Source organism: Mustela nivalis (assembly GCF_964662115.1).
Source record: "Mustela nivalis genome assembly, chromosome: 16".
NCBI lineage: Eukaryota > Metazoa > Chordata > Mammalia > Carnivora > Mustelidae > Mustela > Mustela nivalis.
Window position 1 is genome coordinate 12,216,310 of NC_139035.1, and position 17,041 is coordinate 12,233,350.

General features: G+C 36.3%; 1 protein-coding gene across 2 annotated transcripts in view; it reads right to left on the reverse strand.

Annotated features, from left to right (window-relative positions):
• Nucleotides 1-17,041, reverse strand: part of INTS7 (integrator complex subunit 7) — a 92,045-nt gene that overhangs the window by 57,717 nt on the left and 17,287 nt on the right. The window contains exons 1-5 of one of the 2 annotated variants that reach the window (XM_082702395.1): nucleotides 13,815-13,891; nucleotides 11,178-11,315; nucleotides 4,614-4,660; nucleotides 920-1,119; nucleotides 299-421 (exon numbers count right to left, since the gene is read on the reverse strand). In XM_082702395.1, coding sequence (XP_082558521.1) covers nucleotides 299-421; nucleotides 920-1,119; nucleotides 4,614-4,660; nucleotides 11,178-11,315; nucleotides 13,815-13,819 — 513 coding nt within the window. In that variant the 5' untranslated portion in view covers nucleotides 13,820-13,891. Of the gene's footprint in view, nucleotides 1-298; nucleotides 422-919; nucleotides 1,120-4,613; nucleotides 4,661-11,177; nucleotides 11,316-13,814; nucleotides 13,892-17,041 lie in introns of those variants that run through there. The other variant, XM_082702394.1, reaches the window with a different exon arrangement.

Below are 17,041 nucleotides of genomic sequence, written 5' to 3' on the forward strand. Positions count from 1 at the left end.
TTTCACTGGACTTCTATAATCAGCCTTAGTGCTGCTATGGGAAAATTCTTAAGAAACTGAGAAGCAAGTCTAACTCACTAAAAGAAACTAAAACATGAAAGGATAAAAGTTCTCCTTATTTACTTTGCCACTTTAAAAAACAACATCTGCCACAAATATCAACAATACCCTTAATTACTTTTCATATTCAAACATTTAAAAGATGACAAAGATGATACAAAAAGCGTAAAGTAAAATGATTTTTTACTTGTTGTATTATTTTTCTCTATAAAATATTAATGTTCAAAGTTCTACAGACCTGAATGTTTTCCCTACTCCAGGTGTGTGGCGTTTTATTGGCAAGTAATTTCAGATCTTGAATAGCAAGTCTCTTTACTGCTTTCCTAGGGTCATTCTTCAGATACTGCAACAGAAGCTGAATCTATGGGGAAAAAAAAAAAAAGGCATTCATGAACAGTACTGTCACTGAAATTACCATCAGGGATGTGTAGTACAATTTAGTAAAACTTTTAGATTTGAGACAGGACTCCCCTCCCTTTCAATCACAGCCCTGTCACTTCTTAGCCATGTGTCCATGTTTGGGCCACTTTCTCTTCATGCATAAAAATATACTATTCCTTAACCTGTAAGGTTCTAGCGTAGGACCTGGCTTTGAATACTCGATTCTTTCTTTTCTCTCCTGCCAACCCCACACTCTGCCACGCACCACCCCCTCCACCTTTTGTTCCTAAAAGGCTCCCAAGAATTAGAACTATGAATACAGAACAGAAAAAAGCAGGCAAAAGAAAATGAAAGCAATCTTTATCAGGGAAGGCACCTTAAAATGATCAAAGCTTATGGTTACTTTTTTTTTTTAAGTTTATACTTAATATGCAATAGTTTACCGAAGAAAAGGCAATTTAAAGAAAACTGAAATTACCTGCTTTGGCGTATCAACCAAAGACGAAGCCGCAAGCAGAGTAAAGGTGTGCAGAGAGACAATCACCATCTTGGTGGAGGGGTAGGACGTGACCAGCTGCTGCAACAGCTGCCGGGCGCTCGATGCCAGGATCGCATCGTGGTGCATGTGCTGGAGGATGGGGATTAACTTCAGTTTCAAGTCTACTGGTGTGGCCAAACCTGGACACAGAGGAATTGTTAGGGACAGACTCCTGACTGTCACCTTGGTAACATTTCACATTTAAAAGGAATTCAATTAGGGATGCCTGGGCAGCTCTGTCGGTTAAGCGTCTGCCTTGGGCTCAGGTCACGATCCCAGGGTCTGGGGATGGAGGCCGCTATCAGGGATCCCTGCATGGTGGGGAGTCTGCTTCTCCCTCTCCCCTTACCCCCTGCTCATAATCTCTCTCTCTCTCAAATAAATAAATAAAATCTTTAAAAAAAAAAGTGATTCAATTAGCAACATGGACGATTTAAAAACAAAAAGTATGCTAAAGTTACGTTTATGACATTAAAGATAATTATACTAGAGCTAACTCAATTAAGTTTAATAGTTTTTTTTTTCCCTCAAAAGCATTTATCTTAACATTAGTTTTTCAGTGACTACAAGGCGACAGGCTGACAGGAGATAATTCGTTGAAAAGGCACGCTAGAACAAAGTCATATTTGCTGTCTATTCCTTCTCATGGCATGCTAAAAAGATATGTATATACAAGTACACATACACCTACATATGCACATACTCAATGGCTACAATTATATTTACAATTTTACTTATTTCCTTCAACACTAAGTCAAGATCTGGATGTGAACAGACTATACGTGGAGGGTTTCTGAGGTTCTCTGAACTTTGGGTAGCAATGCCTTTTTTCATTGCCTACACAGATGGGACTCCATGGAGATGAACTCCAATGCATCTTTTACTGACAACACTGGAGCTACACAAACAAAAAACTCTTTTCTTCTACAACATGCCTTTGTGATCACAGAGAACAAAAAACTGTCAGTCATTCTTCACTGGGTATAAGCCAAAAGCTAATTTATACTCTGCAGACCACTGCTTCACCACTGTGAAGTAACTGTTAATGTAAATATGTAAGAAAGTTTCAGTATCCAGGGGTGGTTTACATCAACAAACTCCCTTGCTATCTGGCCTCTATTTAAGTCTGGCCAAACCAGAGAGCCACCGGAGATGGCAGGTAGAAAAATGAGGTCAGAGTATTGACTCCCTGGTTTTCCCGCCTTAGTCATACATGTGGTGCTTATGTTACTAGTATTTTGTCCCTTAAGGTACCAAATGCATTTGACACTGGGGACCATCCTGTCTTTGAAACTCTTTCTTCCTGGTTTTTGTTCTTCCTCTGGCTATTTCTTTTCAATCTCTTTGTATTCATCTCTTTTACCCACACTATAATTTCTGGTGTTCCTTGGGGATGGTAATAAATTTTCTTCTCACTCTCAATGCCTTTCCTGAGTGAAGTGATATCATCCCATGGCTTCCATTCTCAGCTATACGCTAAAGACGACCTCGTACCCCTCTACCCTGCCCCTGATCTTCAGATAACAGAAATCGTATGACCTCCTGGTCACCTCCCTTGCAATGCACAGTTAGAAGCATTCTGTAATTAGGGCCAAAGAGAACTTCTGACCTTCACCACAAAACTGCAATTTTCCCCATTTCAGTATATGACAGCCTCATCATTATCACTCCTCTGACCCTGGAGTCTTTATTGATTACCTTTTCTCATACCCCACATCCAAATTTATTAGCAAAGCTTTTAGGTTCTATCTTTAAAATATAACCCAAATCTGACTATGCCATTCTGCTTCCACTGCTATCACACTGGCCCACTTCCACCACCATCTCTAGACTGGATTATCACAAAAGTCTCGTCAGTATTCTCCCTACTTAGGCCTTTGCCCACGGCAGACTCCTGTGTCCTGTCCCTTCCTTCTTCCTCGGCAAATCTGTGCTCCACCCAGCAATCCATGGAATTCTCCGTGTTCACAGACATTGTTACTGGTTCAGAGACATTCAAGAGCTTTACTTTGCAGAAACACAAGCAACTTAAAATTCAGTGTAAGGATACTTTATTCCTCAAACTCCCCCACCATTTCCTTATCTTGGGCTCCATTCTTCCTCCACTGGCCCTCCTCACTACCTCTCCTGTACTTTCCCCTTTCTCTTTCAGCCCCCGTGTTCCTGTTCTTTCGCTTCAAATTTTTTATAGCTGGAACTTAAACAATAACGAGTCTTGGGTGTACAAATCAATACATTCTTACATTTCAAAATACTCAAATAACCATCGCCCAACAGACAACAGTCCAGCACGTCAGGAGGCTCACCTCTCCAGCTTCCATCCACTCCCTTGCTATTTGCTCACTGTTTGGGTTTAGCCAGTGAAGTGCCCCAGCAGGGGATGGGAGGGAGAAGAAAGAGGACAGAGTATTTATTCTCTGGATCCTTCTCTGTGGGGTCACATCAGGTCCTATCCCACTGAAGGTCAAGTTTTCAGTGGCCCCTGCACACGACTCCAAGTTTCTGGGAACTATTTCCTCTCTGCACCCTTGGATACATTATCCCCTACGGTTCGTCTTGCTTACACCTTTGTAATTGTTCCTTCCTTCAACCCTCCTTGGATTATTTTAATTTGAGCATGACATCTATTTCCTGCTGTGCTCTTGCCCAATAGAGCCAGTGGTCAATAGAAACTGCTCAATGAATGAGTGGTCCCCAGTGAATGAGCGTGATCCCCAGTGAATGAGCGTTCCCTTAAATGACAGCTTTCTGCAGGAGAGCCCTTTTTTGGCGGAGAAAAAAAAGGACAAAGGAAAGGAGAACAGGATAGAGCTCAACCACTGGATCTTGGTTTTCAAGTAATTCTAATGTGGCTCTATTTCCTCTTTTGTAAAACAGACATAACAGTATTGCCCAGCCAAGTGTGCCAAGTTGCACAGTTCACAGGAATGCCTCATAGAAATATACAAAGAAGGTGGTGTTCTCTGAGCTGCGCAGTGCTGGAGCCCCAGGGTTCCCTTTAAGGACCAGGACAGGCGTAAGTGGGGCCAATACACGCGAAGCATAGCATGGAAGATGAGATTTGAAAAGTAGAGCCTTGAAGGCTATGGTAAGGAATTTGGATCTGAGTTTACTTGGAACTGGAAGACACTGGAGGAACATTAACAGAGCACGGAGACAGCGCCAGAGCTTCTAACAGCCCTCTGCTCTCCCAGATCAGAGTGCTCTTCACCTAAATATCTGTATTTCTCACACAAATATCACTTCACTAGAGGCCTTCCTTCATCAACATATACAAAATATAAAGTGCCCCCTTCCACCTCGGGGTGCGGACTCTACTCAGGGGACTCCATCCTTTTAACCTTGTTTTTCTCCATAGCAATTGCTTTATTTTTATTTGTCTACTGCCACCCCTTCCCCCATTTCTGCCACCAGAATGTAGGTTACATTAGGGCTAGGACTCTGTTTTGTTCACTACTGTATCCTAAGCACCCAGAACAATTTTGGCACTTAGAAGATGCTTAATATTATTGGAGTGAATAAGTGAATAGAACAGTGACAAGCACATAATAAATAAGTAGTTAATGTTAAGAGCTATTAATATTAACACAAATCCCAATAAGTCACTTCATAATACTGAATGAAACATACATACCTTGAATCATCTCACTGATTTTGTTACAGATTCCTACAGCAAAATCCCTTTGGAAAGAGAGAAGAGCAGAAACTTGAAAACCAAAAAAATTATACTTGCCTAAGTTTTCTAAGGACATAAATAGAACACAATCAACAAAGGAGAAACATAATACTTCAAATCGTAACTCATATTCCAAACATCAGGTACTGGGGGTAGGGTAAGAAATGCAACTGAAAGCAAAACTCCCACCAGCAAATGGGCTCACACCAACACCACTTCCAAGCAGTATTCAAGACAAGATGCTCTGATTTAAGGGTGCTGCCGCAGTTTGCTTCACTGAGTGACACTGTCTGAAAGATTCAAGGTCATTATCTCAATCTATGATATTTTGGGATGTGCTTTTAATTAAGAAAAAGCTTTTAACACCATAAGCTAATTATTTTAGCAATAAAATATATCTTGAATAGTCTACATTTTAGAAAAATAGACTAAGTATGACGTAGGAAATATGGGCAGACTCTTACCAAAAGCCAAACTATTTAATGTTGGCGATTGTTTTTTTATATTATGTATGTGTAAAGTGTTTTCCAAGGTGCTGCTTTTCATTCTGACCCAATAAAAACGACACTGAGTGCTGCAAAAGTTACTAATAACATGAATATTTGGGATAAGATACATTATATTTAAGGAAATATAATACAGACAAGATGATCAAGCTTGGCTCATTTAGCCATGTTAAATGATATATAAGATATGAAATACTTCCCCTCACTAGTTCAATGGATGTCTACATAAAATATTTTCTGCCATTAAGATATTTTTTGTCATTTTCTTTTTTTTTTTTTAAGATTTTATTTATTTGACAGACAGAGATCAGAAGTAGGCAGAGAAGCAGGCAGAGAGAGAGAGGAGGAAGCAGGCTCCCTCTGAAGCAGAGCCCGATGTGGGGCTCGATCCCAGCATCCTGGGATCATGACCTGAGCCGAAGGCAGCGGCTTAACCCACTGAGCCACCCAGGAGCCCTCATTGTGCATTCTTGTGTTTCCTAGAATTTTCTAAGGTAGTAGGTTCAGGTTTAGTATACAAATATATTTTCTGAGATTAACTCAGTTCTCAACTCTTCTCCTGTGCTTTTACTGTATTTGACATAACTACTATTATTTCTATAACCTCATTATCATCCAATACATTATTTCAAAATCCTTAAGTTTTCCTTATGCTTATAGAGAAATGTATCGGGAAGTACACATTGCCATGTTTTGCAAAAGAATTCTGAAAGATTTTTCTAAGATTTTATCTAAAATTGCCTTTTAAGAATTTAACAATATTTTATTCCAAATGAAGTTTACTTGCTAAGGTTTTTTTTTATATATACTTAAAAATGAATCACTGGCTTGACAAAGAGTTTAGAAGACTCATCTTCTGAACACACAGCTGTACTGTCTAGGTCTAAAGATGCTAAAAAAGATAAAACTGACATATCAGAGAGTTTCCTAATTCATGGAAGTAAAGAATCTATTCTAAAGAAAAGCAAAACTTAAAAAAAAATATGACTAAAGCTATCCTTCGATTTTTCAGATGTTAAGAATTTGGCTTATTGTGCCTTATAAAATGAGACATTTCAGAAAGTATTACATGGTACCAGTTAACTTAAAGCTTCATTTTGAGACTAATTATTTAGAATTTAAAAAAAAAAAAAGCCTATTTCAAATGTGCTCTTTAAAAGCAAAATACTGATTTTTAAACTAGCAATCTTAAGAGGGTAAGTTATCGTAATGCACTGGCTGGAAAAGCGCACGAAACAGATGAGGAAGTTCTGCAGCTGACCACCTGAATACCCGCGTGGAAAGTCAGTACTAGAGATAAAGGCACTGCCACTTTTCAGCATTAGAGTAACTTATTAAGTAACTTACAAGATATAGCTGCAAACATGAAGACTCAATAGCTCACCTGCAGAATTTTATCTCTGCCGCACAAATGGAAAATCTACAAACATGGCTAGATGTGCTCTTTTGCTTGTATGAGCATCACCTAACAAGAGAGCATCATCATTTATTTGAATTCTCAGCAACAATTTGTAGCTGTGCTGAAATTTTCAAAGCGAGTAACGTTTTTTAAAACCTCATGGTTTTCCTGGAACATCAAGCTACTATCTTCACCACTGGTAGCAAAACAATGATTAAAATTGCTGTCACCTTAGCAAGAACCAAGGCAGTGTCCAACTGTCCGAGCAGTCATTGCATTCTTTACCACTGTGCACTCACACTAAAAGGGAAGGAAGGAAGGAAGCCAGATGCACTTACAAATGTCCTTGATAAAACAGTAAAAATTACTAATTTTATTGAATTTCAACCTGTAAGCAAATGTCTTTTTATTATTCTCTGACAAAACAGAAGCCACACATCAGGTACACAGTGGTTGTCTCCAGGAAAAGTGCCATGTAATTATTAGAGTTATAAGATGTACTAGTCATTTTTTCCCCATGAAACCTCACAGTTATTCAGACTTGGCTATTTGGCAGACATTTTCTCAAAAGATGAGTAAAGTTGGCTTGTCAGTTCATGGAAAATAACTAGGAAAACTTTTTGCCGATCTCAGTTTCTAAGCAAAAATTAGAATTTCAGAAAACATATCTATCATCATGAGCTTGACAACTTAATATCTGAAGAATTTCCTGATAAGACTGGTGGCAAGTAACAAATGGGATCCTTTGATATCATCCTTTGATATGATACAATGAAATGGGTCGACGTTTGGAAGACCTGAAGAATGCAGTGAACCAATGTTTCCAAAAAGGCCAATGCAGAGATTATAAAACCACACATGGATAAAAGATTCCGAAAGATTTCAGTGTACTATAGTACAAGTTCATGGATATAATTTTAGAGTCCACACTACAATTAACCTTTAAGAAACCACCACTTGTCTAGTTTTTGGATAACATCAAAGAAAAATATCCATAACTCCTTATAAAGCCTTTAAAAATACTCTTCTCTTTTCCAACTGTATGTCTGTGTGAGGCTGGATTTGCTTCATATATTTTATTGTAACATACTGCAACAGAAATGTTGAATACAGAAACACGTAAGAATCCAGCCAGCCATGAGAGTTGGAAAATATAAAAACAACAACAACGCTACTCATCTCACAAAAATGCTTGTTTTTACATTAACATATTTAGAGAATTGTTATTTTAAAAATGAACATGTATTTTTAAAATGTAGCCATTTAAATTTCTAATACTCTAATCTATCGATATAGTCCATGTGAGCAAAAATAGCTCCATGAGGACTTCAATAATGAAAAGTATAAAGATGCCATACAGTCTGAAAACTACTTTTCTAAGGTATCAGTTTCATACTTGATAAGAAAAAGTTAGGTTACAAACGCCTTTTAGGTATAAGAGGTTTATCAGGTGTGTATAAACGACTCATTCACCTATCAGCGTGCTCTCATACTTGTTATTCTTTCTTCTTAGAATATTCTTCCTCTAACCTGCTGCCTTTTCAACACTTGGTTTCAGCTCAAATGTTACCTGGTTAGAGAGGCCTTCCCTGATCACTCTCCTTAAAGCAGCTTACTTGGTTCACTATCACAACGATGAAACTGTATTATTTTTATCACAAAGTTGTTTTATTTTTTCATAACATTCACACACACCTGAAACTATGATAAAACAAGGCTTTTATCTTCTCCACCCCTGTCCTCCTGGGAGCTGAGAATACCATCTACACATGGCAGATATTCAATAAGCACTTCTTCAGTAACTCTAACTTTATGCAACTCAATAAATTGCATAAATAAATTTTATGCAACTCAACAAAAATCTGTTATGGGCCTTCAGGGCCAATAAACTGCAAATCAGAAGGCTGCAGTTTTCTTTCTTTTCTTTGTCTAATACTATTTTTAAAAATCCTTAATGTCAATATTAAGAATGTATGTGAATATAGAGTTTCATATGATAATAAGACTATAAACAGAATAATCAGATTTTCTAGCTTCCACCCATGCCACACCTGCTCCCTCCAAAGAAGTCAGCCCTGACAACACTGGGCATACATTCCTGCTCTGTCACAATCAGCTGGGGTGAAGAATTAAGCAGCCACCACTTTTACACTGCCAGTGTGCTGTTCCGTTTGGCACTGGCCGCTAGAGGGCTCCTCTCTCAATAACAATGCTTCCACAGTTTCTGAAGGCATTTGGGTTTCCAACTCCTGCTTTGTGACATAGGGACTCTCTTTAAATATGTAAAATCTTAACCTTTTTAAGAACAAGTTAGATGTGATTATGCTAACAGACAAAAGGAGAACAGTATTAAATAAATTCTTAAGGTCTTAATTTGCTAGTTGCTCTAATTTGTTTAAGATCCAAAACTGAGAGAGATACTAAGACAAAAACCCATCAGTATTGGTCAAGATACTTGATTTCTCCAGTCGGGTCAGCATTTCAGAAGAGGTAAATGCTAATCTCAAAAAGATACAGTTCATTATACAATTAGTTAATTTTTATACTCTGATACATTTTGCTATGCCCTTCATTCTTTCCTATTACACTAATTTGGTATTTTTAAATGTCACAAATTATATCACACTGAAACCTGTTCAAAACTGCTTCTATGTAAACTATTAACTTAAATGTTTATTGGTCATCAATTCTATAAGCGGAGAATCATGTTTCTATGTTACTTAGTCTTAATCTTTTCCAAAACAGATCAGAAATTCCACAACTAGTAAAATTAGCTTCTGATGATAACATAAGAGAACCTGAACCAAAAATGATTCTCATTAAATAAAATATAATCACTAAATTATTAATTTATCATCTGAATTTAGAAAGTAAATTTAGAAAATTATTTTTGGAGCCTCAGGAAATGCAAGTTTACTTAAGCAGATTATAAAGTACTGACACCTTGACAGTAATAATCAGATAACTGCTCACTAGATATAATTCCCATCCAATAAAAACAATTTTTAAAAAGTTCTCTCGGGGCGTCTGGGTGGCTCAGTGGGTTAAGGCCTCTGCCTTTGGCTCAGGTCATGATCTCGGGGTTCTGGGATTGAGCCCCACATTGGGCTCTCTGCTCAGCGGGGAGCCTGCTTCTCCGTCTCTCTCCGCCTGCCTCTGCCTACTTGTGATCTCTGTCTCTCAAATAAATACATAAAAATCTTAAAAAAAAAAAGTTCTCTCGATAGTGAGGACTCTCAATAAGAAAAAAAACACCAGTTTTCAAAAGCACAAATAGGACTGTGTTTATTCAGTATTTCTCTTCCTCACTCACTGCTACACCTACTAATTTTGAGCAGTGCATTAAAAAAATTACATGCTTTCTATTCTCCATTCTCTTTTCCCAGTGAGTAATCCTGGGATTCTGAAGGTTTAACAGGAGCAGCTGAAGAGATGAATATGCATATAATTAAAATCTGAAGAAAGAAAGTTGGTGATAAACTGTTCTAACTTTTATTCAAATTTAGTAGAGATTCTTAATGGAAAAGCTATCTTTTTTTATTTTAAAAATTACATCATCTGATTCTAAAGCTCAAACTTGCTCCTGACAGGATACAAAGAAGTTTATTAAAAAATTAAAAATAAAAATAAGGTACCATCTTATCACCCAGACACGGGATTTTGATATATATATCCTTTGTCTTTTTTATATTTCATCAATACAAATACCTGTTTCTTTAAAAAATATATTCTGTAAGGTCTTATAAGCTATGATGTAACCTGTTTCCAAATATACTTCTAAAATATACTTGTTAAGAGCTGACATAATATTTCACTGTATGATCATATTTATCTAAGCACACTGGTTAGAAGTTAGGTTCTTACTAATTTTTTTTGTTGTTTTTATAACACTACAACTAGCATACTTGCAAATAAGTATCAGTACACATTGCTGATTCCTCCGGATAAGTTCTCAGAAGTGGATTTTCTAGGTCCACATGGTGGATAAAAAAATGATCACGTTTAAGGCAGATGCATACTACCAAAATGCCCTCCAGAAAGCAATGCTAGTTTGCTATCTGTCAGTGAAGGGGATAATTTATATTTTTAGATAGGGGAGCCAAACAAGTCAAACATAGCAACAGAACCATGGTCAGTACTGCATCCAAGAAAACAAATTGTTCTGCAATATAATAGTATAGGATATGACATCCCCAATATGTGAAACTGGTTTCAGCTCGAATTACTATCTTTGCCAAACCATTACACAGCTCTAACGCCAAAAAGCTAACCTTGAGAAGACAGTAAGAAAGCAAAAATTCAGCATTAGAACCATGTATGTTTGGAAAGGGTGCCTCAGCAGACAAAACTGATTCACAATGAAGCCTTCCCTAACTGAGGTAATCTACACGGATTTGTCCTTCTGGAAATTCTTATTTCATGTGTAGTCAATGCTAACATACTTACCTAAGCGTTCTGTTTTACGTACTGAAGTTCTGTTTCCCCAACAGGACGTAAACCCTCTTGGAAAAAACACCTTGCCATTTACATTTTTCACTTAGTGTTTATGTATATTGATGAGTTATTCCTTCAAAACCTCTTCTTGGGAAGACAAATGATTAAAAGGCTGATGCTTACTTTGACTGCGCAGAGAAGTTTGCAGCAGCAAAAACGGCAGCTTCAACTTCCACATTATCATGTGAGTCCAGACTCTGACGAATACTATGATGAGCATTCTTCCTCTCAGGAATTATTGATGCCAGGCTTCCTAACATCCTACGGAGACAGAAATCCAAGAAGAATAGAAATACAATAAGCAAAAAATCAAGAGAAGAAGAAGCAAGGCAAAGCCTAGATTGCCCAAAGTAAAATTTGCAGATAATCCCTTAAATCTCGGGTTAATGAAACATCAACTTTAGGAATCAAGCAAGGACTCAAATTCTAAACACTTTTCACACTGATATGTCAGAATAATTAACATGGTTTATCTTATATAAGCAAAATTGAAAATTACCATCCTGAAGTAACTCCCAGTTACCAAACAGAGCCCAGAAACTTCTCAATTATTAAAGCATCAAAATATCAATTTTCCAATGTTCTATATGTAAGTCCATTTTAGGAAAACAACATTTTTGCTTTTAAGCAGATCCAGAAAGTAAAAAAGGTAAGACTCCCAGTCTTTTTTTCTATAACAGTAAATACTGATACTATGGTTTTCAAATCTGTCTCCAACATCAAGAGAACAAAGGCAGAGGACACTCCCTGGGCCTCATTTCAGAATTGCAAGGATGAGGACGGTAGCATTCTGGAAAAACAGTCTACTTTATGATAAATGAAAAATTTGGAAAAGGAAAAAAAAATCTGTTGTTTGTAACATAAATTACATAAGATAAAGCCTGAAAAGATGTTTTCAGCAGAAAGGCATGGATTGTTGAGGGCTGCAAAATGCTGCGGTAAACAAAACAGAGTTCCTACAGTGACAACCTTCCTTGGTCAGTGTCCTAAGTAACTTTCCAACTTGACGTGTCACCACCTAACTACCTTATGGAGATTTGATTGGATGTAAGTATTTGAGTTTATACCAAACAAAATACTAAAATGGGCTAACTATGTCATTTGTATTCAATTTGAAAATGAGGTTTTGAAATTAGAAGAGTTATATTTTTCCAAAGAAATAAACAGCTTATAATGTAATAGTTTATATAAGGAAAGATTAGATTAGGCTAGTATCAACACATTTTGATTAACAGTTTATTTAAATTTAAATATAAAAAGGCAAAAAAAGGCATAATCCCATTTGTCACTACTTTATGAAAATGTTTCTGATAATATTATAAATAATTTATAGCACTACATTTCAAACACTATGAATACCTCCCAGCTTCTTCTTCCACTTGTTTCAATTACAAAGTCTAAAGTAATGGGTAAAAAAAGAAAACACCTTTAAAATATCATCTCTTCCTTGTCTTTTCTCTTCTTTAAGTTTAAATCATTCTGACTCTAAGAACTCCTTAGTGTTTGAGAGGCACCACTTTTTGCTCTCCTTCATATGTTGTAATCTTATTAATACATTCTTCCAGAAAGCAAGCTCCTTGAGATCAGAGGTCCCACTTTGATCTATTTTCCTAAAAACAAATACCAAATTTTCTAAACAATGGGTACTCAAGAGTACCTAATGTTGATCTATCATTTATCAGTAACATCTTTTCTTTGTAGACTTTGTTTTTCTCCTTAACAGACTCATTTTTCATCGTGCTATTACAATGCTCCTCAATGAAAAATCATGTTCCTATAAAACATTAAGATTGTTCTGTATCATATCTTTTTTATTAAAAAAAGTATTGTAGTCAAGTATTTCATGATAGAAGGAATATTCATTTCTTCACTTACGTGCTTTGTAATTTTCAAAGACAGATTTTAATAGCCAGATTCTTATATTTCTATAGTGACCAGAAAACTTTTTTTTTTTGGAAATAAGGAAATCTTTCACCATATAGGAAATAAGTGACTCCATTAGAGCTGGTATCACTTCTCTTGCTTTACATCAAGGAAAGAATTTGTGAAATGTCAACTCATCAGAATGTGAATTGGGACCAGAGAGTTCTCCCCATACACCCAGCCAAACTTCTCTTCAGCTCAACAGGTCCCTGCTTCTCAAATCGAATTTCAAAAAATGGACTTTTTTTTTTTAAATCCATTGCCAGCATCAGGGCTGGTTTTGACACTTACCCACTTTGGAATGATCTTTATTCTGAGGCATATGTTATTTTAGAAACATAAGAAACACTAATGTTAATACATAACTTAAGGAAGAGTATAAAAATGGTAGTCATTCCGTTCATGGTTTTCAGGCCCTGAAAGAAGTTTCTATCTTTAAATATGATTTGTAAAGCATATATCTGACAAAGGGCTGGTATTTAGAATATATCAAGAAATCTTACAATTCTGTAATAAAAAAGCCAAGTAACATCATAAAATCTAAGCAACCTAATGAAAGAAAACAGGCAAACAATTCAAACAGTTCTTCCCAAAAAGAGATAGAAGAAACTGTCTTCAAATGGTACATGAGAACGTGATCCTTACCGTTAGGGAAATGTAAATCAAAACCATTATACACCTCATTAGAATGGCTAAAACGAAGAAGACAGACAACACCAAAGGCTGGCAAAAGGGTGAAGCTACCAGAGCTCACATACTGTTGGTCAGAAAAAATTATGTTTAAACCCACTTGGGAAAGAGGCCTGGCAGTTTCTTAAAAATTAAATACACGCCTACCCCATGATTCAGCAGTTTCACTCCTACATATATATCTGGCAGAAAGGGAAGCATGTTCACAAGTCTTCACAACAACTTTATTATTTATAATATCCCCAAACTGGAAGCAGCCTAGGCATTCATCAGAAGAAGAACAGATAGATTCACAGTCACACAATGAAAAACTACTCAGCAATACAAAGAACCAAATTACTGACACACAAAGTAGATTACGCTCAAAAACACTGAGTGAAAGAAGTCTTACACAAAAGGATACCCACTGTATGAGCCCACTTATATGAAATTTGAAAACAGACAAAAATTTTATCTATGTAATGAGAAAAAATCAGAAGAGCAACGGCTTCTGGCTTCGTAAGAGCAATCTTAAAAAAAGAAAAGTAAATATTTTTATTCTTTAAAAAATAAAAATAAAATTTTTTTGACAAATCATGTTCTTTCTTACATGATTAAGGTAGCAAATGACACTTACTACTTTTTAAAAAGATTTTATTTATTTATTGGACAGAGAGAGAAATCACAAGTAGGCAGAGAGGCAGGCAGAGAGAGAGGGAAGCTCCCTGCTAAGCAGAGAGCCCAATGAAGGGGTATAGCTCAGTGGCAGAGCATTTGACTGCAGAGAGCCCCATGTGGGGTTCGATCCCTAGACCCTGAGATCATGACCTGAGCCGAAGGCAGAGGCTTTAACCCACTAAGCCACCTAGGTACCCCAGTCCTTATTACTTTTTTAATGGCAAAATTGGTTTTCTTTACACCTTTATAAATTTCAAAAATTTATAATATAACGTTAAATAATATATTAAACTAAAAAATACTTTTTCATTTTAAGTCATTTTTTGTATCATGAAAAAAATGAAATCATGGAAAAAAATTTTAAGGCTACTCAAAAATGTTCTATTTTTGTGAGAAGGGTTTGATACTCTCATATCAAAATTTGGTATTAGAATTTTAGTTTGAGTTGTTACAAATACATTTTTTTGGTATTTGATATTTACTTTATAATTCTGCAAGCTTTACAAAACCCTGATCACCCCCATTCCTGATCTTCAAGTTTTTTCCTCTTCCTAAAATAACTACACCAAGAATGTTTTTAAAACATGTCCCTCTTTATTTGACAAAACCATCTAAAGCCTTGTATATCTAAGGATCTTATTAACTGCACTACATTTTATTTATTATTTATTTATTTTTAAGATTTTATCTTTAAGTTATCTCTACCCCAAACAGGGGTTTCAACTTACAATCCCAAAATCAAGAGTCACATGCTCCACCAACTGAGTCAGCTAGGCACCCCGTACTATGTTTTAAGTGTTAATTGGACTCAACATTCTTAGCTCAAATTTCTTTTTTACAATTTTATTTATTTATTTGAGAGAAAGAGAGAGAGAGAGAGAGAGTGTGTGTGTGTGTGTGTGTGCACAAGGCAAGTGGGCAGAGGGAGAAGGACAAGCAGACTTCCCACTGAGCAGGGAGCTAGACATGGGACTCAATCCCAGGACCACGAGATCACAAGTTGGGCCAAACTCAGACGCCTAACTGACTGAGCCACCCAGGTGCCCCAATTCAAGTTTCTTTTAATATTTTTTGCATCAAATGTTAATGTTGAAAAATATAATTTCAATCTGATTATTTTCCTTTAAAGTGCTTTTCCTAAATAAATAAATATTTCTGGAAGCTTTCTAGAACTCTCATTTTATTGACAGCAATAGTTCTTCAATGAAGAATTGTGGCAAAGCCCAGTTGCCATGACTTAGAAAGAGCAAAATGAATGAAATATTCAAATATTAATCTATATTCTTCTTAAAACACTCAAACTAGCTCTAAATCATTTATAGAATCATTCCACTAGCTAAATTCTATTATTTTTGTCTTCTGATTAAAAAAAAAAACAAATAAAAAAACCTATGCTTGTGGAAAATAATTCAAACATTGCAAAACCACACAGAGAACTCTCTTGTGATGCATAGCCCAATAACCCCTCCCACAAATAATCACTGTTAACAGTTATATATGCCTCCATATTCTTTCCTGAGCCTATATAAACACATATATTAATATTATGGATAAAAATGAGTTAAAAACAGACGTCACTTGACTACTTTTTTTTCAAGATTTATTTATTTATTTGAGGGAGAGAGCGCACAAGTGGGAGGGGTAGAGGAAGAGAGAACATTTCCCTTCAGAAAGCAGAATCCATGCTGAGCACAGAGCCCAAAGAGAATCAATCTCATCAGCCTGAGCTATAGCCTGAACTGAAACCAAGAGTCGGATGCTCAACCAACTGCACCATCCTGGTGCCCCTTAATATCTCTGTGTTAAATACATACTTACTTCATTCTTTAAAAGTTATACAGTGGCCCATAAGTTATTCCCCTTTTAATACACAGTTTTGCCCCAATTTTTCACTTCTTACAAAAAAGATACTATGATCATCTGTATACCTATATTCACCAACTTCTAGAAATGATTTATAGAAAAAAATTCCGGGAAGTGAATTTGCTGAATCAAAAGGTAAACTATCTTTAAATTTAATTCTGTTCTATTATATATAGTTTTTAAAAGATAAAATCAATTAACTGACTTTAAAATATTACATTCTGCTCATAATTTAATCACTCAAAAGGCAGAGGAATTACAAAAGCACTTAATTCTGCACAAGAGGGAAGACCTGGCTCTTGATGAGAAAGTAGAGAGAAGTGGTGACATCCTAGACTTCATGATTAAAAAGAAGGTTCACTTCTGAACAAGGCAAGTCAGATGTGAGCCCTAAAATTTAGGAAAGTGAATTTCAAAAGTCTAAAAATTACACATTCATTCTATAGATAGCAGACCTAAAAAGACAACATGGTTCAAGCTGAATATAAGGCTTACAATATGAAATGCTGGCAAAATTAAACAAAAATATGCGCGGTGGGGGGCAGATGCTTGGAAGGCTCAGTCAGTTAAGCATCCCACTCATCATTCCGGCTCAGGTCATGATCTCAGGATCATGGGATCAAGCCCTGCATTGGGCTTCCACTCAGTGAGGAGTCTGCCTGAGATTCTCTCTCTCCCGTCTTTCGGCCCCTACCCCTGCTCCCCTTCTCTCTCTCTCTCAAATAAATAAAATCTTAAAAAAAAAAAAAAATGTTTTTAGATTACAGGAAAGAGAAGAAAAGGCTGGAGAAACTACAGTGGTTCCATCTGGCATTCTCCAAGGAGTTCAAATATAAGTTACTGCATATAAAAAT